The sequence below is a fragment of the Ursus arctos genome, unplaced genomic scaffold, assembly GCF_023065955.2.
Source record: "Ursus arctos isolate Adak ecotype North America unplaced genomic scaffold, UrsArc2.0 scaffold_23, whole genome shotgun sequence".
Classification (NCBI taxonomy): Eukaryota; Metazoa; Chordata; class Mammalia; order Carnivora; family Ursidae; genus Ursus; species Ursus arctos.
In genome coordinates, this window is record NW_026622908.1 from 35,336,860 (window position 1) to 35,363,505 (window position 26,646).

Below are 26,646 nucleotides of genomic sequence, written 5' to 3' on the forward strand. Positions count from 1 at the left end.
GCACTGTGTTGTAGACATGAAAGGAAATGCTTCTGGTTCCTGCCTTTGGGAAAAGTGTCTTCAAGTGTAGGGAATTGATATTCAAATTGCTAAACATACTACATGACAGAATGACATTAACGCCAAGGAGAGGAGCAAGCGTGTGCTGTTGGAGCAGAAAGAGGCATTTAATTCTCATTGGAATATCTGGGGAAGGTTTCAGTGTGGATTCCAGAATTGTATGTTAATTTCTTTTCATGAAAAGTCAACTTGCTTTCATTGAAAAGCAATTCTTTTGGAAACTGGAAAGGAAACAAACATTTTTTTTGGTGCTTAGCATAAGCCAGGCACTTTGTAGGTATTTAAGTTATCCAATGGTCCATGAGTAAGGTATTACTATCCCTTCCTATCAGATGAAAAGCTGAGGTTCAGAGGTACTGAGTATCTTGCCAAGATCCATGCAACACATACATGGGTGAAGAAGAGTTGAGACCCCAAATCTGCCTGACTCCAAAGGCCATACTCTTTCTACTTCTCACTGGAAGATTTTGATGGTGACAAAGAAAATGTTCTAGGCTGTAAAAACCCCATGGACAAAGGCACACAAGTGGGAAAGAATGCAATATGTGGCAAATAGAAAGTGACCGTGGCTTGAGGTCAGATGATATCTCCCACCGTTCCTCTCCAAAGGGCTCCTGAGTCTACAAGCAGGTTTATTTATTAATTTCTTCTTGACCTTGCCCACGACTTCTCTAACAACAACTTCTCTCTTCTAGATGCAGAGTGCATTTCTGCAGCATGACGCGGGACACTGTTCCATGTTTACGAATCCCAAGTGGAACCACTTGATGCAGAAATTTCTGATGAGTCATCTCAAGGTACAGGACGTTCGGGGAATGTGATGGGATTCTCAAACTTCACTTCCTAATGCAGTGCTTTCCAAGTTTGTGCACTTATGTCAGTAAAAAATGTGTGTGCACAAATAGATTTGCAAATAAATGTAAATATACTAACAATGTAGATACTATATATAAGCTAATATGTATATGACATCATACATATATATCTACATAGATGCTAAAATTAGGAAATTAAATTTTTATGAGGAAAGGTTTATTTTTATTTAGGAAGTTCCAACACCTTTTCTTACCCTAATAAACTCTTTGGCCCAATCCCTGGCACCCCATTAAGAAACCACCTCACCGGAGAAGGATCATGCTTTTATAAACGAAGGTGTTCCCTGTAAAATCATGAATGGACGTGTTCATATAAGGCGTCTGAACATTTAGTGCTGGGAAGCTACAGGAATCCAGCAAGCCTGATTAGTCTTGGAAGGATGAGCTATGAAGAAATAAAGGAACGGCTATAGAATAGATAAAAGTGAAGAGAAAGAGAATGGACAAGAAAGGTCAGATGGCACCATTCAAGTCAAGGATTGCAAACCCCAGACTGCTGGAAAAAGCAGTGGTGATGATGGTAATTGATCTTGTCTCCCCTCCCAACCTAAACATAATCTCCAGGAGGGCAGGCACATTGTCCTATGCGCCACTGCAATGCAGCACCTAGCAGAGTTCCTGGCGCATAATAGGCCTTCAGTAGCATTTGTTGAGTGACTGGCTGGCTGGCTGGATGGATGGATGGATGTGTGAACCGAGGTAACAGTACAGGACTGCTAGGACTGGGTTCTAGCCTGGCTCTGATAAGACTCCCTGTGTGATCTTGACTGAGTCATAGTCTATCTCTGGCTCTCAGTATTCTCATCTCTAATATTAGGACTTAAACTGCATCTCTGCTATTCTACGACATTCTAGGATTTATTGACTCTATTTATTTATGTACTCTTGCCCAGAAGCGGCGAAGTGCCTCTGAGCCTTCCACTAAGCCAAATCTTGCATTTGAGCCAGGTCACTTTAGGAAAAACTCATAAGCACTGACTCAGAGCCTATTTGTTTTGCCTTAACAAAGTTTTCATGTTGAACTGGAAGATACTTAAAATCACAGTCTTATCAACCCTCTTTCCAGCTGAGCAAACGAAGTTTAAGTAGAGTAAATAACACAGAGTCGGATCTAGATTTGTATTAGAATTATGTCTGTTACTCAGAATGGTTAGAATGAATAATATATTGGCATTTTATGTGACCAGTCTCATTTAACTTGAAAAAGTATTTATTCACTCAGAAATCTTTACCACAGAATAAAAGCAAAGACAGTTTCTTCTGCCCTTGTAAGAATTAGGTAACGAGGTCTCCAACTCTCTGTGTTTTGAGGAAGTCAGGGGAAGAGGGGGACTTGTGCCCTGGAGATAATTGCCAGTTGACTTGGTGCCAGTATATGTAATATTTCAAGCTCCACCCTTGTTGGTGCTTTTAAAAAGTCACTGCTTTCCCATTGGCCCAAATTCTTACACCACTCTCTCTCTGTAAATTGTGTTGCCAGAAATAATTTTGCTCTAGTTGAAATGAATATAACTTTGACGACTCATGAACGGAGTAAGTAAATGGGAAACTCTCTAAAAGCAAATCAAGTGTACTGTGCCTTTTTGCAGCAAAACCAGTGATTCGTGAGGAAAATGAATATAGGCTTCACTCTGTGCAGGAGAGAAAACCGTCTGTGGGAAGGAAAGGCAGGCAGGAGGGAGGTAACAAAGAAAATTATAATATAAGCAGCAACCCTTTCACCATTTACTTACATCACAATTTTAAATTTCAAAACTTGATCTCATGTCAATTTACCCTCCCCCTGGAAAAGCACAGATATTGGGATTCTCTTTGAAATTTTTTTTCACTCACTGCACTAAGTAAATTTGTCTGTCTGGTCTTCATAGTGTTTTTGCAATAAAAGAGCCCTTCTGAAAGCACACTGCCAAATATCTGCACACATTTTGGACTTCTGTGCCAAGCCAAAATCCAAATGGACTCCCTGTAACATATCTTTCAAATCCCCTCCCCCAACACCCAGGATGCACAGTTTGAAAACTGTAAGAATCAAGTATATTATAGGGACAAAAGGACAAAGTATTTGATACTAAGACCTACCTTGAAAATCTGGCCTATCCTGTTTCCATGACTACATCTGAAAATAATTTGGGGGTAGGAGTGTCAAGCATGTTATTTCCTGTAATCCTCTTCTTATCTATTTCACAGATGAGGATTTTGCCCAAGGCCATACACATCCGGGAGCAGGGATTTGAATTCAAGCCAAAAAATGGCTTCAGGCCAAGGCTTGGATTCCTTATACTGCACCAAGCAAGGACCTCACTTGGAAATGAGAAATGACAGGGTAGTTTCTAGATGGCATTTGGTATGGGGCAGCCTATTTGCATGCAGCTGATTATCTTCACTTCCCCATGGAACAGTCTATCCCTTGGCTCCAGTAACTGTGGCATCCAGACCCAGGGCTGAGGGTAGAGCCAGCTGCTTTAGATCACACCCATAATTTCTCTGACCGCTGTTCGAAGCTCCAGAACCTTGAACTGTCAAGATCTGCTCCACGACCTACCATGAATCAAGACTTGTCTCTCCTATTACCAGTTTCCAGATAGTTATTGAGTGCAAAGGTACAGCCAGCTGGTGGAAGAGGCCAAAATGTTGGCTCTCGAAAGATTTAATTAACAAAGTGAATCTTTGCTATTCACAGTGTCCTTGTGTGCTTACTGCTCCCATTAAGATGGTATGTTTCATAAGTGTGGGAACCCCATTTTATCATGTCTGACTTTATATTCCAAATGCTTGGCTCAGTGTCTGATGCGTGGGATGTACTTCAAAATAAATAATGAATGCATCAATAATAGGACAATGCACAGCTGTAAGAGTGAGCTCAGTTTGATGGGAGAAGTGCAGAGAGCAGTGGAGCCCTAGAAGGGAGAATAAAAATTGATGAGTACACATTGTTGACATATTATGAGCCATCCAAAATGAAATGTTTAGAAAGTGACTGCCCTTTCAAGCATGAGATTCAGGGGAGAGATCTGGGATGGAGGAAGAGAGATTTCACTGTAAGGATGGTAGGGAGTGTTAGAGGTGAAGAGAATATCTCTCCTGATGGATGGGGTCAGGAGGAGTTGGCTAAGAGAGGACTCCGCAACAAGGACCATGGAAAGACAATGTTAACACTTGCAGATTTTCAAACATGCCCATCCCCCTTTACGGAGGATGTCCGTGTCTAGACCAGCATAGTCCAACATAAATATAATGCAAGCTACATTAAAATGACATTAATCATTTTAAATTTTCTAATAGCCAGATTTTTACCTTTATTACCCCATATACATATTCAAAATATTATCATTTCAACATGTAATCAATAGAAAAATCATTAATGTGGTATTTTCACTCCTTTTTTCATCCTGAGTCTCAAAATCTAATATTGTACACATACAGCCCATCTTAATTTGACTGCTCATACTTCAAGTGCTCAACAACCAGCATGTGGCTCATGGCTACTGTATTGAACAGTGAAGATCTGAAACACGTATAGGCCAGTTGCTGAGAGAGGTCAAATATGCAATGAAAAACAAATGTTCTTTATTCTTCTGTAGCAATTAATGTAATAGGGGAAAAGAGGAGAAATTGAATATCTCAATACGCCAACATTCTACATACATCATCTCATGTCTCCCCAAACAACTCATAGAGGTAAATGTCATTATATTACATTTACTGAAGACAGAATAGAACCTCAAAGAGTGTGAAATTTACCCAAGCCACACAACAGTATTTGTACATCCAGGATATGAAACCACATCAATGTACTTTCAAATCTTAGCTCTATTAAGACCTTCAGATTGTCATTGAGAGAGAGAAAATCACAAACAACCTAATCAGAGGTGATTTGAGCTTGGCATCAATTCAAATATTTTTATTCTAATTTATTTTAATGTGAGAGCACTGAAGCCTGAACATGCAATGATCTGAGCCAAGTCCTCCTAAGAAATCATTTCAGACCCATGATTCTTTGAAATACTCATTAAAGCAGGATTCCTAGCACCATTGTTCCCCCAGAGCTAATTAAAATTTAAGAGCTGAGTTTTCTTTATTTGTATAATAAGAATACTCTCACCCTACCCACCTTTAGAATTTTTTTAAATGAGGACCCGCCCCCTAAAGAAAGAGGGATGGAAAAACATTTCATTGCAGCAGGTTTTTATGAAATTTCATGATCAGGAATTGCCTTAGTCTGAATTTGTGTTCCCGGATCACATAATTATTTGTTTGTTGGTTTTGAAAGCCTTTGTCCAATGAGTCAGTCTGTGGCCCAGGGGCAAGTTCAAGAAGCTCAGGTATCTTACTTTGACTTTAGAGATGCATATAGAAAACTCTGAAAGAGGACATTTCAGGAGAGAAATCTCGCCTCTAATGAAACCTCTCTTCTCCTTAGGGCCTGTCAACAAAATGGTGGAATCACGAACACTTCCAACATCATGTGAAAACAAACATCTACCCCAAAGACCCAGATATTAATGTGGGCCCACTTTTCCTGGTTGGAGATATACAACCTGTCAAGGTATGTTTAGAATTCCCAAGCACATGAGAAATGTTCCTGAAAGTGGTTTCTGGAAACATCTATGGTCTTGTCCAGGAAAAATCAAGCAGGAGGTCCACTTCAAGCACATTCTCAGAGCATATCCCCTTATTTTAAGTCCAGGACACAGATGTGAAATAACCAAATCTGGGGTTGTATGAATAGAAGGAGATGTAAAGCATGTGATTCTATGACCTTCAAGGACATCCAGCCAACCTCTTACAACAGGAAATATGATGACCCATATCACCCTGCTTGAGCAATCCTGGTGACAGACAGATCCCTGCCCAGGCCATCACTACCTCTGAGGAAACACAAGATAATGTTAAATAGTGAAACCAGATGACTAAGGTTGACAATGACTCTCCAAACTTTAATGAGGATATGGAGACATTCATTCAGAGAAAACATGTCAGTACAGTCAGTAAGCATTAAATCACAAATATCTGAAAAACTAGTTATCTCAACTAATTCTAGCTCAGTTTAAAAAGCTATGCTGGTATTTTTAGTTCATGTTTATTTGATTCATTCGTACATGAACCACAGCCCAAATGCTTTTATAAGACACTGAGAGATCTCACCTCTAATTTGGACTTCTTAAACAATAGAAAAAGGAGGGGAAAAGTCAATTCCAGAATTGCTCAGTTGCTGTTTGTTTGTTTGTTTTTATTTTTTTCCATTTATTCTTTTTTTTTACTTTATTTTTTTTTAAGTTCCATGATTTATTACTTGTGTATAACACCCAGTGCACCATGCAATATGTGCCCTCCTTACTACTCATCACCGGCCTATCCCATTTCCCCCCCCCATTTGTTTTTTTAACCTCAACTTAAAAATCATCATGTGAAGGACTTTTACCAAATTTTTTAGGAGAAAGTCTTACTTCAACAAAGAGATACAAGGATAATCACAGAAACGTATTTCTCTTCCAAGGGAAATGATAGAACCTGGAAGTCAGGTACTTAGAGGCTGCTATTTCCTAAAAGAATTTAGGAGTTTTTTGTTTTGTTTTGTTTAAAGATTTTATTTATTTATTTGACAAAGAGAGAAAGCCAGCAAGAGAGGGAATACGAGCAGGGGGAGTGGGAGAGGAAGAAGCAGGCTCCCAGCAGAGGAGCCTGATGTGGTGCTCGAACCCAGGATTCCAGGATCACGCCCTGAGCCGAAGGCAGACGCTTAACGACTGAGCCACCCAGGCGCCCCATAGGAGTTTTATTAAAAATAAAAGGGTATCGCTCTGTCAGTTGCTGCCTGCACTTGGCACTACATAAAACAAAAATTGGGCAACCTTTTGAAAGTAAGTTCTCCCAGCTTTGGAAGCCCCAACCTTCTGCAGCCGAATTAAGAACCAGTCTCTTGACTAGATTAAAAAAAAAAAAAAAAAAGTCTCTGGCTGTGATCCTCAATCGGTTGTTTTTGACAACGGCTCCACAATCAAGTTGGACCTCTCTGATGGTTGTGGATTCCTATACTCATCACCAAAAGTGTGACGCTGATTTCTCTAATCATCCGCATAGAGCAAGAATTTGTCTTACTGAATTTTACAAGGCAGGCTGACCCTCTCCAGAATTGCCCTCTGTGGGGCTATGTTCAATACGCATGCTACCTTTTTACAAATGATGGAGGTCACCTCTCCAAGTTTTACAGCTGCTTTTGGGACATGTCCCTAGACCTTAGGGTTTATGTGGTATGATTTCACAGCTACTGTCCAAGTCATTGCTTAAAATTATTTAAACTCTAAAATTCAGTTATTTTACATAAAAAATACTTCTGAAGAGCCCTCCACTTTCCCTTCCTTCTCGTTTTACTGCCAACTTTTCTATCTATACTCATGTTTGGAAGATGTAGAGCCCTCCTTTGGAGTGATACTCAAAATCAGTCCTCCATCTAGGTGTGCCATCTCCCAGGAATTTTCCACCTGTTCTTGTTTCCATGTTTCCCACTACTTAAATATCTGGAGGTTTGGGAGTAACTGCAAATAGCTCTTATAACATCATCACCATGATATTTCCTCTTATCTATGACAGTAAGAGAAGAAAGAGTCAACCCTACTATACAAATAGGAAAAGAAGTCTATATGTAGGAGGGAAGATATCAACAGAATGCGGGAGAGCAGAAATCAAATGCTGCCTATAGTCTTGTGACCGAATAAACTATAGTAAAAATATAGAGATGTAAATTTTCATTCATTCATTCTTTCTTTCAAAGAAAGAGATTTATTGTATTATAGTGATTTATTGCATGTTTACTAGGTACTGGAGATATAACCATTACCTTTATGCCTCCCCTCGGGGTATTTGCTGTCCTTGTGTGCTGAGCACAGACTAAATTAACTAAGGAGACTCCTAGAAAATGAATCAAATTTCCAGTATTAAGATTATATGTAGGGGCGCCTGCGTAGCTCAATCAGTTAAGCGTCCGACTCTTGATTTTGGATCATGATCTCAGGGTTGTGAGATCAAGCCCCACTCCAGGCTCTATACTGGGCATGGAACCTGCTCAAGATTCTCCCTCTCCCTCTCACTGCCCCTCCCTCCTCCAAAAAAGATATACGTAATGTCATTATGCCTTAGAAATAGTAAATCACAGTGTGAGAGCCATGATGAGAACATAAAGGTGGAAAGATGGGACAGATAAGAGGGGCCATGCCTATATCTTTTATCGCATGACCATTTGATAAATATCTGTCGGATGAATGGATGGAGATGAAGACTGGGTTTCAAGCAGAATTCTAAACACCACAGTTAAGATGAGCTAGAAAAACTCATCAGAAATATCCTTTTCAATCACCACTCTACTCCATATAAGGACAAAAAGTTTCAAAATGGCTTCCATAGGAAATTTCTTTTAATCACAATCCCCATAGTCAAATGCAAGAATTGCCCACATTTGATTAAAACAAAAAGATGCCTCAATATTTCCTCTGATTGCAGTTCTGGCTCTTCTAGTGCCTAAGTTTGACAGCCAACAAACTCTGACCAGTTGGCTCTTTCTATAAGAGATTTTAGACATGCACACACACACACACACACACACACACACACAGCATTGCCCTTGAATGTAATGACCGGAGGTCTTGTCTCTTATTTGAGTTTTATTCTCTCTCCATTCAGTATGGCAAGAAGAAAATCAAATACATCGACTATGAAAAGCAGCACCTGTATTTCTACTGGGGTGAGTCTCCTTGGAGCCACTTTCTTTATCATCCCCTGTCTTTGAAGCAAGCCATTGTCAAGGCAGACGGCATGACTGCAGTGCTCTCACAGAGCGATCAGCCCATGTCTTCTTGTGACTGGGAAAAGCAGCATATCTTATTTCAGGCTTCCTGGGGCACAACTCGTAAAAGGAAAAGCAAATAAACATTTTTAATGTGCATCTCATGAGAAGCTTCAAGAGAGATTGAAGTCGGGGTGCCAATCAAGGAATCTTGCATCTGCGAATCTCGTCCTTGAAAGACTAAACACCTTTCAAGAAGAAAGGAATAGTGGTATTTGGTTAGGGAAGAAAAAGAGATAGGAAAAGAATGCCAAAGGATTAACAATGTGAAGTCAGAAATGTAGAGTCTCAGGGATAAAAGGCACCTGTAAAGCTTCTGGGTGAAAGAGAGATGGCTACTCCCATGGCCTACATAAGCTGCAGAAGATATTTCGGTGGACAGAGACATGTAGATATACGTCAGTATATATTTTACTTTTAAGGTAGTAATTAAAATGGTCCAAGTGACAAAATTTATTGATATTCTACTACAAACGGCCTAAAATTATTATAATTTTTTTACAGAAAGCCAATATTTGAACAATCAACTATAGAGATGCTTTAACACACAAAGGAAACCTTCCATCATTCAAAGTGCATTTTTTAAGATAAAAGGTTTTTTATTTCTAAGCTGGTATCATTGACATCAAGAAGCTTTCAAGAAGAGCATAATAACTGTTAAGACATAGAACTTTGTTCAGTTTCTCAGTGGAGAACAGCTGGCATTTTTTTTTAATGATTTTTTATTATATTATGTTAGTCACCATACAGTACATCCCCGGTTTCCGATGTAAGGCTCAATGATTCATTAGTTGCGTATAACACCCAGTGCACCATGCAATACGTGCCAGCTGGCATTTCTATTCAACTTTTGAAGTTCAATAATCCTGCAAATGCTTAAACTCCCACTTCATTAACACAAGTCACTGGAAATCCTTTATGACATTTGCTCCCAATATAAGTGAAAATCACATGTATGTACAAATGTATATATAACAGATCTGAACGTGGGTTCAGGCTTGAAAGACAATAGGGGAGCTAAATAATTCTGATACTGATAAAAAAATATCATAAGCAAAAATGCTTTGGGTTGGGTTTTTTTATTTTTGTTTTTTGGGTTTTTTTTTTAGTTTCAGAGGTAGAATTTAGTGATTCGTCAATTGCATATAACACACAGTGCTCATTTTATCAAGTGCCCTCCTTAATGCCCTCACCCAAATACCCCTTCCCCCCATGACCTGTCCTCCAACAAACTTCAGTTTGTTTCCTAGAGTTCTGTGTCTTTTATGGTTTTCCTCCCTCCCAATTTTCATCTTATTGTATTTTTTCATCACTTCACCTATGTTCATCCATTTTGTTTCTTAAATTAGACATATGAGTGAAATCACATAGTATTTGTCTTTCTATGACTTATTTAACTTAGCATAATACCTCTAGTTCCATCCATGTCATGGCAAATTATAAGAGTTCATTCTTTTTGATGGCTGAGTAATATTCCATTGGTGTGTCTCTGTGTGTCTCTGTGTATATCATATCTTCTTTATCCATTCATCTGTCACTGGACATCTGGGCTCTTTCCATAGTTTGGCTATTATGGACATTGCTGCTATAAACATTGGGGTGCAGGTGCCCCTTCGGATCACTACATTTGTCTCTTTGGGGTAAATACCCAGTAGTGCAATTGCTGGTCACAGGGAAGATCTATTTTTAACTTCTTGGGGAACCTCCATACTGTTTTCCAGAATGGGGGGGGTACCAGCCTGCATTCCCATCAACAGTGTAAGAGGGTTCCTCTTTCTCTGCATCCTTGTCAACATTTGTTGTTTCCTGAGTTGTTAATTTTAGCCATTCTGACTGGTGTGATGTGGTATCTCATTGTGGTTTTGATCTGTATTTCCCTGATGCCAGGTGATGTGGAACATTTTTTCATGTGTCTGTTGGCCATTTGGATGTCTTCTTTGGAGAAATGTCTGTTCATGTCTTCTGCCCATTTCTTGACTAGATTGTTTTTTAGGTATTGAGTTTGATAAGTTCTTTATAGATCTTTAATAGTAGGCCTTTATCTGGTATGTCATTTGCAAATATCTTCTCCCATTCTGTAGGTTGCCTTTTAGTTTTACTATTTCCTTTGCTGTAAAAAGTGTTTTATCTTGATGAAGTCCCAATAGTTCATTTTTGCCTGGTTTCCCTTGCCTTTGGAGACATGTCTAGCAAGAAATTGTTACGGCTGAGTTTGAAAAAGTTCTCCCCTAGGATTTTGATGGATTCCTGTCTCATATTTAGGTCTTTCATCCATTTTGAGTTTATCTCTGTGTATGGTGTAAAAAAATGATCCAATTTCATTCTTCTACATGTGGCTGTCCAATTTTCCCAGCACCATTTATTGAAGAGACTGTCCTTTTTCCATTGGATATTCTATCCTGCTTTGTCAAAAATTAGTTGACCATAGAGTCGAGGGTCCATTTCTGGACTCTCTATTCTGTTCTGTGATCTATGTGTCTGTTTTTGTGCCAGTACCATACTGTCTTGATCATTACAGCTTTGTCATAGAGCTTGAAGTCTGGCATTGTGATGCCACCAGCTTTGGTTTTCTTTTTCAACATTCCTCTGGCTATTCGGGGTCTCTTCTGGCTCCACACAAATTTTAGGATTATTTGTTCCTGCTCTGTGAACAATGTCGATGGCATTTTGATACAGATTGCATTGAATGTGAAGATTGTTCTGGGTAGCATAAACATTTTAACAATTTTTGTTCTTCCAATCCATGAGCATGGAATGTTTTTCCATTTCTTTGTATCTTCCTCAATTTCTTTCTTAAGTGTTCTATAGTTTTCAGAGTACAGATCCTTTGCCTCTTTGGTTAGGTTTGTTCCTAGGTATCTTATGGGTTTTGATGCAACTGTAAATGGGATTCATTTCTTGATTTCAATCACAAGAAAAGATTTGGAAGGAATACAAATATACAGAGGTTAAAGAGCATCTTACTAAAGAATGAATGGGTCAACAAGGAAATTAAAGATGAATTTTAAAAATACATGGAAACAAACGAAAAGGAAAACACGACAGTTCAGAATCTTTGGGATACAGCAAAGGTGGTCCTAACAGGCAAGTATAGCAATATAGGACTTCCTCTACAAACAAGAAAGTTCTCAAATACACAACCTAACCTTACACCTGAAGGAGCTGGAAAAAGAACATCAAATAAAGCCTAAATCCAGCAGGAGAAGAGAAATAATAAAGATTAGAGCAGAAATCAATGATATAGAAATCAAAAAAACAAAAAACAGTAGAACAGAGCAACAAAACTAGGAGCTTGTTCTTTGAAAGAATTAAAAATGCTTTGTTCTTAACCAAAATCAAACTCATGTCAGCTCACAAAGAAAGTTTTCATGGAACCCCAAAATATGCTCATCTAAAAAATGCTTACACATTTGAGAAATAAGACAAAATCAGGGAAGGTCCCAAACATTTCCTGTAGATCAGTGGTTCTCTACCAGAAGTAATGTTATCCCAATGGGACATAGACAAAAATGTCTAGAGACATTTTTGGTTAACACAATGGAGGGAAAGGGATGGGACTGGCACCCAGTAGGTAGAAGCCAGTGGTTCTGTTAAACATCCTACAATACACAGGACAGCCCTTAACAATAAGGTATTACCTGGCCCAAAATGCCGGATTGAGAAACTCTGTTGCAGATTATCTGATTTGCCCGAATGTTAGGCACCAGTAGTCATCTGTAACATGCCTGACCAGGATGGCCTGTGATCCCATTTTTTGAGATATGAGGGTCAATTCCCACTGCTGCCCCTTCCACTGCTGGAATTCTGCAGCCCCATCCCATGATAGTCACGCTCTCCTTCTCCTGCATGAGCAAAAAGAGGAGTGAGGACATCAGTGCCCCATTTTGAAAGGTAGCTGATCTTGAACCTAAACAGAGGTGTGTTCCCATAAGAAAAAGAGCTGTTGGAATTTCTTTTCTGAGCCTTCTTCCCTGTCTATAGTGCTGCAATATGACCTTAGCTCATGAGGAATAAATGGATGGAGTGGATCCACTGCAGAATGCCCATCTCACAAAACTCTCTGTCCTTGGGAGCTGTTTCACTGTGTCCTTTTCCTTCTCCCCACTGGTCCTGGGGGAGAAGCAGGTAAATAACCATCTGGTCAGAAAATGAGTATTGCTTCTGTATTTCTGCTACCTTGACATATTGTGACAGGGCCCAATCCTAAGGATTGTCATGGACTGAAGGATTCCATGGACCTTGAGAAAGCATGAAAGTTCAGAGCAGAAGCTTTTCTGGAATGCCTCTATCAAGAATGACTCAAATTTTCAAAACTTCCTTAGTCTTCTTGAGGGAACTTGAACCAAATTCTTGTTTCAGCCTCAGAGACTCAAAGAGCCCCATGGAGTCCAGGGTATGGCTGTGGATCTCCACTTTGCATCGCTTCTCAGGGGCAACATTCCAGGAGTGACATGTTAAGGAGGTAGACTCCTGCTTATTTACACTGGGGTCACATTCTACTCATTTACTCACCATATTTTTTTACTGTTGTTCTTTTTCAGTTGTGATGCCCCTCTTTGGGCCTCTACTTGTCAACCTGAAATCCATGCGATCGATGTACATCCAAAGATTTTGGGAGGTGAGTAACTTGACTCATCCTCTGAAGGTAGATCAGATAGAAAAGGGGACATGAAAATGTTTAGTCCCTTCCAGATGTAGCTTCCTTGACTAATAAGGCATAAGACTTAGCCCTAGCCTAATGAAGGGAAAATGAAATTGTGTCCAGGGCATTTAACTGTCAATCATTCTCTCTGCAGGACATTGCTTGGGTCAGCAGCTTTTACATCCGCCATTTCATCATGTTAGGCCCTTTTTATGGAATCTTTGGAACCATATTGCTCATATTCATGGTCAAGTAAGAAAGCAAGAATATTCTTTTATCTGCATGACCTAAATGATCCTCTTACCTTCCTTATCTGAGCTGTTTGTGATTAGCAGAAGATTGGAACAGCAGGCCCCATTCTCTGTAACTGAGACATTTCCATGAACATATTTTTTAAAAGAAGTTGAAATAGTTGAATAAGAAAAGTTCCTTGGAAAAAGAATTTGCCCGATCTTGTCATTTTCTTTCCACATGTTTAATTCCCAATTGCAGAATTCCATCTGATCCCCAAGTTCTTTAGAATTGTAATCCAGCTGGACACCATAATCCTTGCCAAAAGTAACGGAAGGACAGGAATTTTTAATGGTTACTTTATGACTACAGATTTTCCCAAAACCAAAATGACTAAAGAGTTCTCTTCAACTTTTCAATTTATTCCTCACCCATTCTTTCACATTATTACTCTAAACCCTACATAATAATAAGGATATTTACAGCTACTATGCATCAGGCACTTGGATAAAGGATTTATCTGCATTATCTTGCACATTCCTGTGATGTAGATAGCATCATCTTCATTTTTCTGCTAAGAGAGCTGAAGCTCAGAGAGATTAAGTTGTTTGTCAAGGTTATAGAGCAAGTAAGGGCCAGTGGCAGTGCCAAATCAGAACTTGAATCCAGTTCTATCCTGATGACAAAGCCAAAGTTGTCAACCACTTTGCTTATGTCCTGGTTATCTTTTGATCCTTGGGCCAATGCTGCAGTGAACTTTGGGGTCACTGCTACCATACATTAGGCTGCAAGATTGGTCATGTACCAAAGTCTAGTGTGTCATCACTCTATATATAAAGGGCCCCCGAAGAGGAAAACAAAGGACCACCATTTTACTGGAATCTTTGATTCCCTTCCATTTCTTCCAATGCTCAGCCAGATCTGCCAGAAGTTGTAAAGCCCGGTGACAGGAACTGAAACACCCCAAGGAGTCCTCACTTTCTCCTTTTATTCTCTGAAAGGTTTCTTGAAAGTCCCTGGATGACATATATTGTCCAAATGAGCCATATACCAATGAAAATGAGCACAGAGGAGGAGAAGAAGGACTGGTTCAGCACCCAGGTAAAGTGGAGATCCTAGGAGAAGATCCTTGAGACCCTACTGATTTAGAGTCTGGTTACCTCAAATAATAATACTTTATACTTATGGAATGCTTACTAGGGGCCAGGCACTGTCCACTGTTTTGCATGTAACCACATGATACATGTGCTATGATTATTACCACTTCACGGAAGACATGAAGAAGTTGAGTAACTTGTATAAGATCACACAGCTAGTCAGTGGTAGAAAGCAGGTTTTATTTTTTATTTTTATTTTTCTTTACATTTTACAACTGACTTTATTCACTTAGCAATATTATTGGCAATATTAACAAAAAAAATAATTTATGTTTCTTCCATGTCCTTTCATGACTTGACAACTAATTTATTTTATATTTTTATAATAATTTTTTATTATGTTAGTCACCATACAGTACATCCCTAGTTTTTGATGTAAAGTTCGATGATTCATTAGTTGCGTATAACACCCAGTGCACTATGCAATATGTGCCCTCCTTACTACCCATCACCAGCCTAACCCATTCCCCTACTCCCCGCCCCTCTGAAGCCCTCAGTTTGTTTCCCAGAGTCCATAGTCTCTCATGGTTCATTTCCCCTTCTGTTTACCCCCTCTTTCTTCTTCCCTTTCTTCTCCTACCAATCCTCCTACCTCTTATGTTCCATAAATGATGAAACCATATGATAATTGTCTTTCTCTGCTTGACTTATTTCGCTTAGCATTATCTCCTCCAGTCCCATCCATGTTGCTGCAAATGTTGAGAAATTGTTCTTTTGATGGCTGAGTAATATTCCATTGTATATATGACCACATCTTCTAATCCATTCATCTGTTGAAGGGCATCTCGTCTCCTTCCACGATTTAGCTACTATGGACAATGCTGCTATGAACATTGGGGTGCATATGGCCCTTCTCTTCACTACGTCTGTATCTTTGGGGTAAATACCCAGTAGTGCAATTGCTGGATCATAGGGTAGCACAATTTTTAACTTTTCAAGGGACTCCACACTGTTTTCCAAAGTGGCTGTCCAACTTGCATTCCCACCAACAATGTAGGAGGGATCCTCTTTCTCCACATCCTTTCCAACATTTGTTGTTTCCTGCCTTGTCCATTTTTGCCATTCTAACTGGTGTAAGGTGGTATCTCAATGTGGTTTTGATTTGAATTTCCCTGATGGCTAATGATTTTGAACATTTTTTCATGTGTCTGTTAGCCATTTGTATGTCTTCGTTAGAAAAGTATCTCTTCATATCTTCTGCCCATTTTTTTATTTGATTATTTGTTTCTCATGTATTGAGTTTGAGAAGTTCTTTGTAGATCTTGGATACCAGTCTTTTATCTGTAGTGTCATTTGCAAATATCTTCTCCCATTCCGTGGGCTGCCTCTTAGTTTTTTTGACTGTTTTCTTGGCTGTGCAGAAGATTTTTATCTTGATGAAGTCCCACAAGTTCATTTTTTCTTTTGTTTCTCTTGCCTTTGGAGACGTGTCATGAAAAAAGTTGCTGTGGCCAATGTCAAAGAGGTTGCAGCCTATGTTCCCCTCCATGATTTTGATGGATTCCTGTCTCACATCAAGGTCTTTCATCCATTTGGAGTTTATCTTTGTGTATGGTGTGAGAGAGTGGTTAAGTTTCATTCTTTTGCATGTAGCTGTCCAATTTTCCCAGCACCATTTATTGAAGAGACTGTCTTTTTTCCGCTGGATGTTTTTTCCTGTTTTGTCAAAGATTAGTTGCCCAAAGAGCCAAGGGTCCATTTCTGGGTTCTCTATTCTGTTCCACTGGTCTATGTGTCTGTTTTTGTGCCAGTACCATGCTGTCTTTGTGATCACAGCTTTGTAGTATAGCTTGAAATCCGGCAACGTGATGCCCCCAGCTTTGTTTTTCCTTTTCAACAATTCCTTGGTGATTTGGGGCCTTTTCTGGTTCCACTCAAATTTAAGGGCTTTTTGTTCCAGTTCTTTGAAAAATGTCATTGGTATTTTGATTGGGATGGCATTGAAAATGGAGATTGCTCTGGGTAGCACAGACATTTTAACTATGTTAATTCTTCCGATCCATGAGCATGGAGTATTTTTCCATCTTTTTGTGTCTTCTTCAATGTCTTTCAAGAGTGATTTGTAGTTTCCAGACTATAGATCCTTTACATCTTTGGTTAGGTTAATTCCAAGATAACATATGATTTTGGTGCTATTGTAAATGCAATGGATTCCCTAATTTCTCTTTCTTCAGTCTCATTGTTCGTGTATAGAAATGCAACTGATTTCTGAGCATTGATTTTGTATCCTGCCACATTATTGAATTGCTCTATGAGTTCTAGTAATTTGGGGGTGGAGTCTTTTGGGTTTTCCATATAGAGTATCGTCATCTGTGAAGATAGACATTTTGACTTCTTCTTTGCCAATTTGAACACCTTTTATCCCTTTTTGTCTGATTGCTGTTGCAAGGACTTTTAGTACTATGTTCAATAATAATGGCGAGAGTGGGCATCCTTGTCATGTTCCTGATCTTAAGGGAAAGGCTTCCAGATTTTCCCCATTGAGAATGATATTTGCTGTAGGCTTTTCATAGATGGTTTTCTCAGGCCACAATGCTTTGAAATTGGAACTCAATCACAAGGAAAAATTTGGAAGAAACTCAAACACTTGGAGACTAAGAACCATCCTGCTCAAGAATGATTGGGTAAACCAGGAAATTAAAAATCAATTTAAACAATTTATGGAGACCAACGACAATGAAAACACAATGGTCCAAAGCCTATGGGACACTGCAAAGGCAGTCCTAAGGGGAAAATACATAGCCATCCAAGCCTCACTCAAAAGAATAGAAAAATCTAAAATGCAGTTTTTATATTCTCACCTCAAGAAGCTGGAGCTGGAACAGAAGAACAGGCCTAACCCATGCACGAGAAAGCAGTTGATCAAGATTAGAGCGGAGATCAATGAATTAGAAACCAGGAGCACAGTGGAGCAGATCAACAGAACTAGAAGCTGGTTCTTTGAAAGAATAAATAAGATCGATAAGCCACCGGCAAGACTTATTTAAAAGAATAGAGAAAGGACCCAAATTAATAAAATTACGAATGAAAGGGGAGAGGTTACAACCAACACCAATGAAATAAGAAGGATCATTAGAAACTTTTATCAACAGCTTTATGCCAACCTGGAAGAAATGGATGCCTTCCTGGAAACCTATAAACTACCAAGACTGAAACAGGAAGAAATTGATTTTTTAAACAGACCGATTAATTATGAAGAGATTGAAGCAGTGATCAAAAACTTCCCAAAAAATAAGAGTCCAGGGCCTGATGGATTCCCCAAGGAATTCTGCCAAACATTCAAAGAAGAAATAATACCTATTCTCCTGAAACTGTTTCAAAAAATAGAAACAGAAGGAAAACTACCAAACTCATTTTATGAGGCCAGTATTACCTTGATCCCCAAACCAGGCAAAGATGCCATCAAAAAGGAGAATTACAGACAGATATCCCTGATGAATATGGACACCAAAATTCTCAACAAGATCCTAGCTAATAGGATCCAACAGTACATTAAAAGGATTATCCATCATGACCAAGTGGGATTCATCCCTGGGATGCAAGGGTGGTTCAACATTCGCAAATCGATCAGTGTGATAGATCGTATCAACAAGAAAAGAGTCAAGAACCATATGATCCTCTCAATTGATGCAGAAAAAGCATTTGACAAAATACAGCATCCTTTCCTGATTAAAACACTTTAGAGTGTAGGGATAGAGGGTACATTCCTCAATTTGACAACTAATTTAGTTTCATCACTGGATAATATTCCATTGTATCGGTGAACCTCTGTTTATCCATTCCCCTCTTAAAGGACATCTTAGTTGCTTCCAGCTTTTCCCAACTATGGATAAAGCTGCTATAAACACTAGTATACAGGTTTTGAACACACAGAAGTCTTCAACTCTTTTGGGTAAATACCAAGGATTTCTGGATCATATCTTCAGACTATGTTAAGCTTTGTAAGAATCTGTCAAACTGTCCTCCAAAGTGACTGCACCATTTTGCGTTCCCACCAGCAATGAAAGCAGGTTTTAAACATAGGCAATCTGATTTCAAAGTCTTTGCTCTAAACTAAGGGTCAGTAAACTATAGTCCAAGGGCCAAATTCAGCCCTTTGCCTATTTACATAAATAAAATTTTATTAGGATACAGCGATGCTTGTACATTTACATATTATCTACGCCTGCCTTCATGCTACAACGGCAAAACTGAGTAACTATGACAGAGAATTAAATATTTATTGCCTTGCACATTATAGAAAAAGTTTGCTGACCCATCCCCCACACAACACAGCCTTTCAAGTGAATCTGAGTTCCTAGAATCACCAAATGAATTTTACATCTAGAAGGACCCTGGAATTTACTTCATTTCTTTGTAAAGATAGAAAGGCCCAGAGAGGAGACATGGCATGTTCCCTGAGCATCCTGTTAATGATTGACAGAGTTCTGATCAGCGCAGAATACCCCAGCCTCCTAAGCTTTCCACTAGCAGTGCCATGATTAACTGGAGAATCCTGTCATTATATCACTTTGTTCTCTAAGCTCATTCCCAAATTCAGTGGACCTTCAATTAGAGCATGGAGTATTAGTTCTCAAACTTTTTGGCCACAGAACCCCCTTTTATTCTCAGAAGTTACTGAGAACCTCAAAGAGCTTTTGTTTATGTAGGTTATATCCACTGACAATTACTACATTTGAAATTAAAACAGAATTTTAAAACCTTTATTTATCAATTAACCTTAAATAACAAAAAAAAATTAATACACGTTAAACATCAGACTGATGATGCCATCCTATGTTTAGAAGCCTCTGGGGGGAAAAAATCCGCTGTACAAGCATGAGAGATTGAAAATGAAAAAGGCAAATTCTATCTTAGAAGTATTCTGGAAATAGTTTTGACCTCGCAGATCTCCTGAAAGGATCGTAGAGAACCCAAAGTTATGCTGAAGCACACTTTGAGAAGCACTGACAATAGAACCACCACAAAAACAACATTCGAAATGGCAACAACCCCGACTAGAATTAAACCGTAGAAAGGCATCGACTAAAATGACACTCCTGCGAGTTCTTGATCTTGGTAGTCTGGAGAAGCCCGTGAACCCCTCCCTAGGGCAAGGGTTTTAAATTCATCAAATAAAATATGTTAGATTACAAAGGAAACCACTTACACTGAAATACACTTCTATGCCCAGAACGTGTGGCTGGAACAATTGAACGCCTTACTTCCCCTCTAGAAGTCCTTCCAGTGTACTCTATGGAAATGGTATTCTAACCTCTACAATCTAAAATCCTACGATCCCACTTCCCTCTTCCAGAGTCCTCATTCATGACAGCTTAGCCCTCTGTATCCGAAGGCTGATGGTGATTTAGCCCCCTAAGGTCCCATATACTTCTTCATATCTATTGTCTTGTATAAACTTCTTAGCAAAATGTCTTATTACCTTTTTAAATCATAAGCTCCTTGAGATCTTGCACTGTGTATCTTTTTTATCCCTCATAGTTTCTTACATAAAATAGGTACTTGTTGAACAATTGAATTATTAAAGGAATAAATAAACATTTCTTTGATTGACACTTCAACTCATTTACATCTAATATAAGCTTTTTCTTTGCAGGTCTTGGCCACGTGTAATATTGAACAGTCCTTTTTTAATGACTGGTTCACTGGGCACCAGAACTTCCAAATCGAGCACCAGTGAGTAAAAAAACAGTCCATGGTAAAAGGCAAACTCCCCCATACAGTCCAGAGCAAAGCCCTACACTCAAGATTTTAGAGGGAAAAAATGAACCAGAATTCTTTAAAGGCCGCTATCTTTCTATAAACATTAATGGTAAGGAAGGGAAGAAAGAAAAAAAGGCGTAACAATTGTGAGTAAATGGAGCGAATCTTGAAAAATATATCAATGACTTGGTTTCTAGATTCCCAAAGACTTAGGAATTGGTGATTGGGTTTTTTGTTGGTGGTGGTGGTGTTTTTTTGTTTTTTTCTTTTTGGTTTTTTTTTTTGCATGTGGTTTGTTGGCAAAACCCAAGAAAAATCATAGTACTTGTGTTGAAATTTAATTAAGATTTAATATTAATATCAATCTGTATCTTTAGAGCCAAGGTTATGAAATAATCAACAATGAAATCCAGTTCCTGCTGCAATTTCCAAATGATACCTGAAAATACTTTACCAATGGGCAGTTAGGTGGACATGCACTAAAGAAAGAGAAAATGATAGTACTTTGAAAGTCAGCCTCTCCAGAATATTCAGGGAAGAGACTTTCCACATCCTTTTTGTCTAAGCCATATCTGTGATAGTCAGAAAAGGAAAAAGATCTTATAACTACTTATGGGATTTTCTCATCCTTTTTTTCCTGTTAGTCCTTTAAAATCTCAGCAGGGGCCACCTGGGTGGCTCAGTCGGTTAGACATCTGATTTGATTTTGGCTCAGGTCATGATCTCAGCAGTGTGGGATCAAGTGTCACGCTGGGCTCTGCGCTCAGCCCAGAGTCAGCTGGAGATTCTCTCTTTCTCTCTCTCTCTCTCTCCCCTCCATGGCCTATTTATCTAAAATAAATTAATAAATAAATAAATAAATAAATAAATAAATAAATAAAATCTTTAAAATTTCAGCAGAACAGTGAAGATTATTATTCATATTTTATCAAAGAGAAGGTTAAAGGCCAAGAAGTTCATCTGGCTGATGAGTGAAAGCCTTGGGTAAAACCCATCTCTCCTCACTTCTTATTCCTATCCTAGAACTTTCCCCCACATACCTTGACTAAAACTTACTGAATACTCAACATACTCATTTTGCAGGAATTTAATGTATATACAGCGAGACAGAAACGTGGTGGGGGAGGTGGTTATCTCCAGCTCTCTAGGTAATTCAAAATGGTAGAAAACCCTCTATTTTCATTTGACCTGGCCAAAAATAAATATATTTGATAGAGGTAATTCTCTTAGGTCTTCCCAAACATTTGCCACCCACAGGGCTTGCAGAGCATTAAGAGATAAGAGTAGAGCGTTTTGACAAGAGTTCTTGAACTTCTTAGAACAGAAGTACTGTACAATGTTGAGGTTGGGTCTGCATTGCTAATAGAGTTTTATCTAGTAATAGGGGAAAGAAAACTCCTTCAGGTTGCTCTTTTGATCTAAGTTTTGTATTTCCTGTCTCTGTTTCCCTAGTCTGTTTCCCACAATGCCACGCCATAATTATCACAAGGTGGCACCCCTGGTGAGGTCACTGTGTGCCAAGCATGGATTGCTGTATGTGACTAAGCCCCCGTTGGAAGCATTTGGAGATATTGTCAGGTAATTACAGAGACTTTCAACTCACAGCTCTTATTTCCCCTCCCTGCTCGTCCCCAGACTGTCACTGCCTTGTGAATCATTTACTCAGCAACTATTATTAAAGGGCATCTGTATACCCAGTACGGACATGAGACTCTTCAGGGAACAACATCAACAATGCAATGATAAGAAATAATTCTTACCGCGTACCTACTGCCTTCTAGATACTTCTTAGTGAAAATGCCTTGCTGCCCTACTAAATGTCAAGCTTTGAAAACCAGTGCTGTGTGTCGTATGTCCTTGTATCCCCTGCAGAGCCTTATCATGCTTTAGAATTTATGTGCTGGGAGGGACTCTCTGATCATCTCACCCAGAGATACAAACTTAGATGCTTACAGGGTCCAGGGACATAAATGTGTGGATCGGAGAGTGGTAACTGACCAAGAGCAGAGAAGCCTGCAGGAACTGAAAATCTGTACTCATCTTAGTGTATTCACACACCCCTATAAAACATTAACAACCCATGATCTAGGTGTAATAAGTTCTTTTACAATTAGAAAAAGAAGAAAATACCAGTGTCTTGAATGAAACCAACAAGGCCAGGCCTGGCCTGATCTGACCCCTGGAGAGTGCTCCAGGTTCAGACTCCCCACCACTCCCATTTCCCTCTTCTGCTTTCCAGATATCAGGCTTCTCTTCAGTTGCTACAGAACTCCCTGCCCCTTACCATTTCCTGTCCTTTGCCACCTTTTCTTTTGCCTAGAATGTTCTTCCAGCCCACCACCTCCCCTCATATCACCTTCTCAATCACCATCCACTTTCCAAGGCTCATAAATGCCTTTTCTTTATCTCAGTCTCCCCTCACCCCCAGAACTAAATCCATCATCCACTCTTGCAGCACCTGTTTCTCTTCACTTGCGATCTTTATCATAATCATGATTAAATAACATCGTGGGTAGTACATTACTTAATATATGTCTCCCAACCTAGACCAGGAACTCCATGTAGATGGGACTCATGTCTCTCCTACTCATTGCTATACCCCCAAAGCCTAAAAAATATCTTTCACATTGTAAAATACGATGGGTGGGTAGATGTAGGATGGGTTCGTATAGAGGTATATGCTTTATCTTATAGAGACTCAGAGACTTACTTTTTAATACTAGAAAGAAGAACAATTGATTAATCGGGGTACAAAGAGAATAAAATGAAATAAAAACTCAATCTCCTTCCTATAGGAAAGGTGAATTCATCTGCTAAAAGACAATTCAGTGTATTTGACTCCCTTCACTGGGCAAAAAAAAAAAAAAAAAGTCTATCAGATATAGCTGAAAATAACAACACTGTCCTGAATCAAGTAAAAGAGCACATGTTATATGGAGCAGCTCCTTTTACATTAAAGTCTCACCTACTGATTATTTTGTTTACCTCTCCTGCAGGGCCTTAAAGAAATCTGCAGCCCTCTGGAGGGATGCTTACTATGAAACATGAAGCAGAGCATCAACCTTAACACACGTGTAGCTCCATCTCTGAAGGAGGCTAACGGATGTACAAGAGATCTTTCCTGCTTACCTGCTGGTGCCAATGGCATAATTGAGGGTGCCAGGAGGGTGAATTCCAAGGATACATGACAACCCCTTCCCTGAAGATTTTCTCTGCAAATGCAAAGCAATGGAAACACAAAGTGATTAGGGTGACAAAAGGGAAATGGAAATCAAATTCTTTTATTTCCCAATCCCCCACCCCCCTCCCCTCTGATAGGCTGGTGATGGGTATTAAGGAGGACACATACTGCATGGAGCACTGGGTGTTATATGCAAACAATGAATCATGGAACTCTACATCAAAAACTAAGGATGTACTGAATAGTGACTAACATAACATAATAAAAAATTATTATTAAAAAAAACAAATTCTTTTATTTCTTCAATAGAATATTGAACTTAGTCCTACCAATAGACCTAATTGGATCATATCCATCACTGGGGCATAAGCACAGGAACCAGACAAAAGTTTTACTGATGAGGTGGGTATAGGAGAAAGTGGGCCAAAGGAGACACCTCTAATGGGCACTTCGGGAAACACTGCAGTTGCTCTTAGAAGAGAATGGTGTATTTAGGAAATTTCTGCTGGAGTACAAATCTTTACTTATTCCTTACTTAAATGTGTGAGCCTCTTTTTCTCTAAAAATTGAGTCTAATTAACATCAAATCCTCCTTAAATGTTTCAATCTTCACTTTGGATTTTCATTATTGTACCTACATATGGGTAATTGGTGTGTATATATATTTTGCTTTTAAATTATAAAATCTCTTAAAGGAGTTCCCTACATCCAGGCCCAATAGCCACTGATCAAGAAGGTTAAGGTTCTATGTTTTAAAATTATTGGTTTTCTGCTAAAGTATAAACTGTCCCTGAGCATATGATTGATTTCTCTAATCCCTACCCACCAGAGCAGAATTATTACACCTTGTTATTGAGTAACTCTGATGAGTAAAAAGATTAGTTTTCTGTAATGTAGACATTGGGCTGTGTCAGGATATTTTTCAGTCTTAGCATTGAATTAGGCAAGGGCTGAGACGAGAGTTTCAATGCTAGAAGGATTAGTGGACACTCTCAGCACCATACTGATGTCTAGCATCTGTGCTTTGCTCATCTATTCCTGGGGTCATGTTAGAGCTGATCCTAGCTGTGGGGAGAGAAAACAAACAGCACAAATTTCCATCTGAAGCTCCAAGCAAGTCAGCATTATGGGTTATCTGTTGTCTGAAATGCTACCAGGAAATATTTCATTCCCTTTCTCCAAACCCTGTAAAATACTCTTTTTCTTTGTTTCTTAATTAAGTCCCTGGGTTCCAGAGGCAAGATGCTATGCCAGAAGGGAGTGTGATAACTTGAAAGAAGCTGCTGCTGCTAAATCATTGGGACCAGAGGCCAGAGTGTTACAAGAAGGACACTGAAGAACAATACGTGAGGTTATTCAAAGGTCCAGGGGAGTTCTCAGAAAGCAAGAACTGGTTGGGAGGAGGAAAGATTGAAATGCTAATAGTATCAAACAGGGAAGTTGGGCAGAGGATGGAAAGGAAGAAAGACTTTGTTGACTTCATAATGCTTTATGATATAAGCCCTGAATGGACGTGGCAAGAACCCACATTCCACCTGCTGGTGGATCTACACATGATTTCTTCTGCCTGAAGTCAGGGTTGCAAATGGTTGTGGGGTACAGTGGTTGGTGTTCTCTGATTTACCTGGCCCAACTCCCAGAGATGCTCCAGCACTGTTTCTTCGCCTGGTCACTTGAAATAGCAACCAGGCCTCTCTCTGGACAGACTCACTACCTCAAAGTCATCTCTCCCTCAGTGTTGACACTAGCCCACTTGGCAGTTGCCCAAATGAAGTTGGTTACTGTGGGACTGAACAAATCTGGGAGATTGAGACACATTATGTAGGGGAAACATGTGAAATCAGTTCAAGAAAGTTGCTAAAGAATACAAATTTATGATGGAGTAAATTTTAACCTGCTTAGTGGGTCTCATGTCAGCATAATAGTCATTTTCCTGAACTATCTCAACTGATTCTTCTCCCTCACATTGTGCTGACTGGTTTTTGTACTTGATGAGGCATTTTATTACTTCTTTTACTTTATTACTTCTACAACAAGCCTCCTAGAGAAGGAGAACCAAGGCCTGTCATGTTCACAGCTTCCCAGACCACTGAGCACTAAGTTAAAACCAGTAGGAGAAGGAAGGGAAGAATGAAGGGGGGTAAACAGAAGGGAGAATGAATCATGAGAGACTGTGGACTCTGGGAAACAAACTGAGGGCTTCAGAGGGGAGGAGGGTGGACAGGGATAGGCCGGTGATGGGTATTAAGGAGGGCACATATTGCATGGTGCACTGGGTGTTATACACAAGTAATGAATCATGGAACATTGCATCAAAAACTGGGGATGTACTGTATGGTGACTAATATAACAAAATAAAAATTATTTAAGTGAAAAAAATAAAATAAAATAAATAAAATCTAGATGGTCAATACTCAAGGTATTTCATTTCTGTTCTCCAGAGCATAGGGCTCCGCTCTATGGCTGCATGAATGAAGATGGGCCAGACTTCTGCTTCTTTAAATTAAATGACTCCTGAAAGTGGCACCTGGGTGGAGCAATCAGCTGAGCATCAGTTTAGGCTCAGGTCATGATCTCAGGGTCCTGAGATCAAGCCCTGCATCAGGCTCCACACTCAGTGCAGAGTCTGCTAAGACGCTCTCTTCCTCTGCCCCTCCTACACTCTTGCTCCCTCTCCCCCCCCCCCAAAATAAGTAAATATAGTAGGAGGAGGGAAAATGACAGAGGAGTAGGGGGCCCACATTTCATCTGGTCCCTTGAATTCAGCTAGATAGCTATCAAATCATTCTGAACACCTATGAATTCAACCTGAGATTTAAGGGGAAAATTGCTGCAATTCTACAAATAGAAAAGCCACCACTTTTTGCAAGGTAGGAGGTGCAGAGATGTGAATCTGAAGGGATAAATTGGAAGATAAACCGCAGAGGGAAGGGAGCATGATCTAGAAGTAGAGCACA

At 39.4% G+C, this 26,646-nt stretch overlaps 1 protein-coding gene across 1 annotated transcript in view; it reads left to right on the forward strand.

The window, feature by feature from the left end:
- LOC113246509 (fatty acid desaturase 2-like protein FADS2B) overlaps positions 1-23,556 on the forward strand; it is a 34,202-nt gene extending 10,646 nt beyond the window's left edge. Inside the window, exons 4-12 of the mRNA XM_026487106.4 lie at positions 756-857; positions 5,356-5,481; positions 8,613-8,673; positions 13,317-13,393; positions 13,572-13,669; positions 14,650-14,749; positions 20,402-20,481; positions 21,961-22,086; positions 23,505-23,556. Of these exons, the coding sequence (XP_026342891.4) occupies positions 756-857; positions 5,356-5,481; positions 8,613-8,673; positions 13,317-13,393; positions 13,572-13,669; positions 14,650-14,749; positions 20,402-20,481; positions 21,961-22,086; positions 23,505-23,556 (822 nt within the window). The remainder of the gene's footprint in view (positions 1-755; positions 858-5,355; positions 5,482-8,612; positions 8,674-13,316; positions 13,394-13,571; positions 13,670-14,649; positions 14,750-20,401; positions 20,482-21,960; positions 22,087-23,504) is intronic.
- Positions 23,557-26,646: the final 3,090 nt, after the last annotated feature.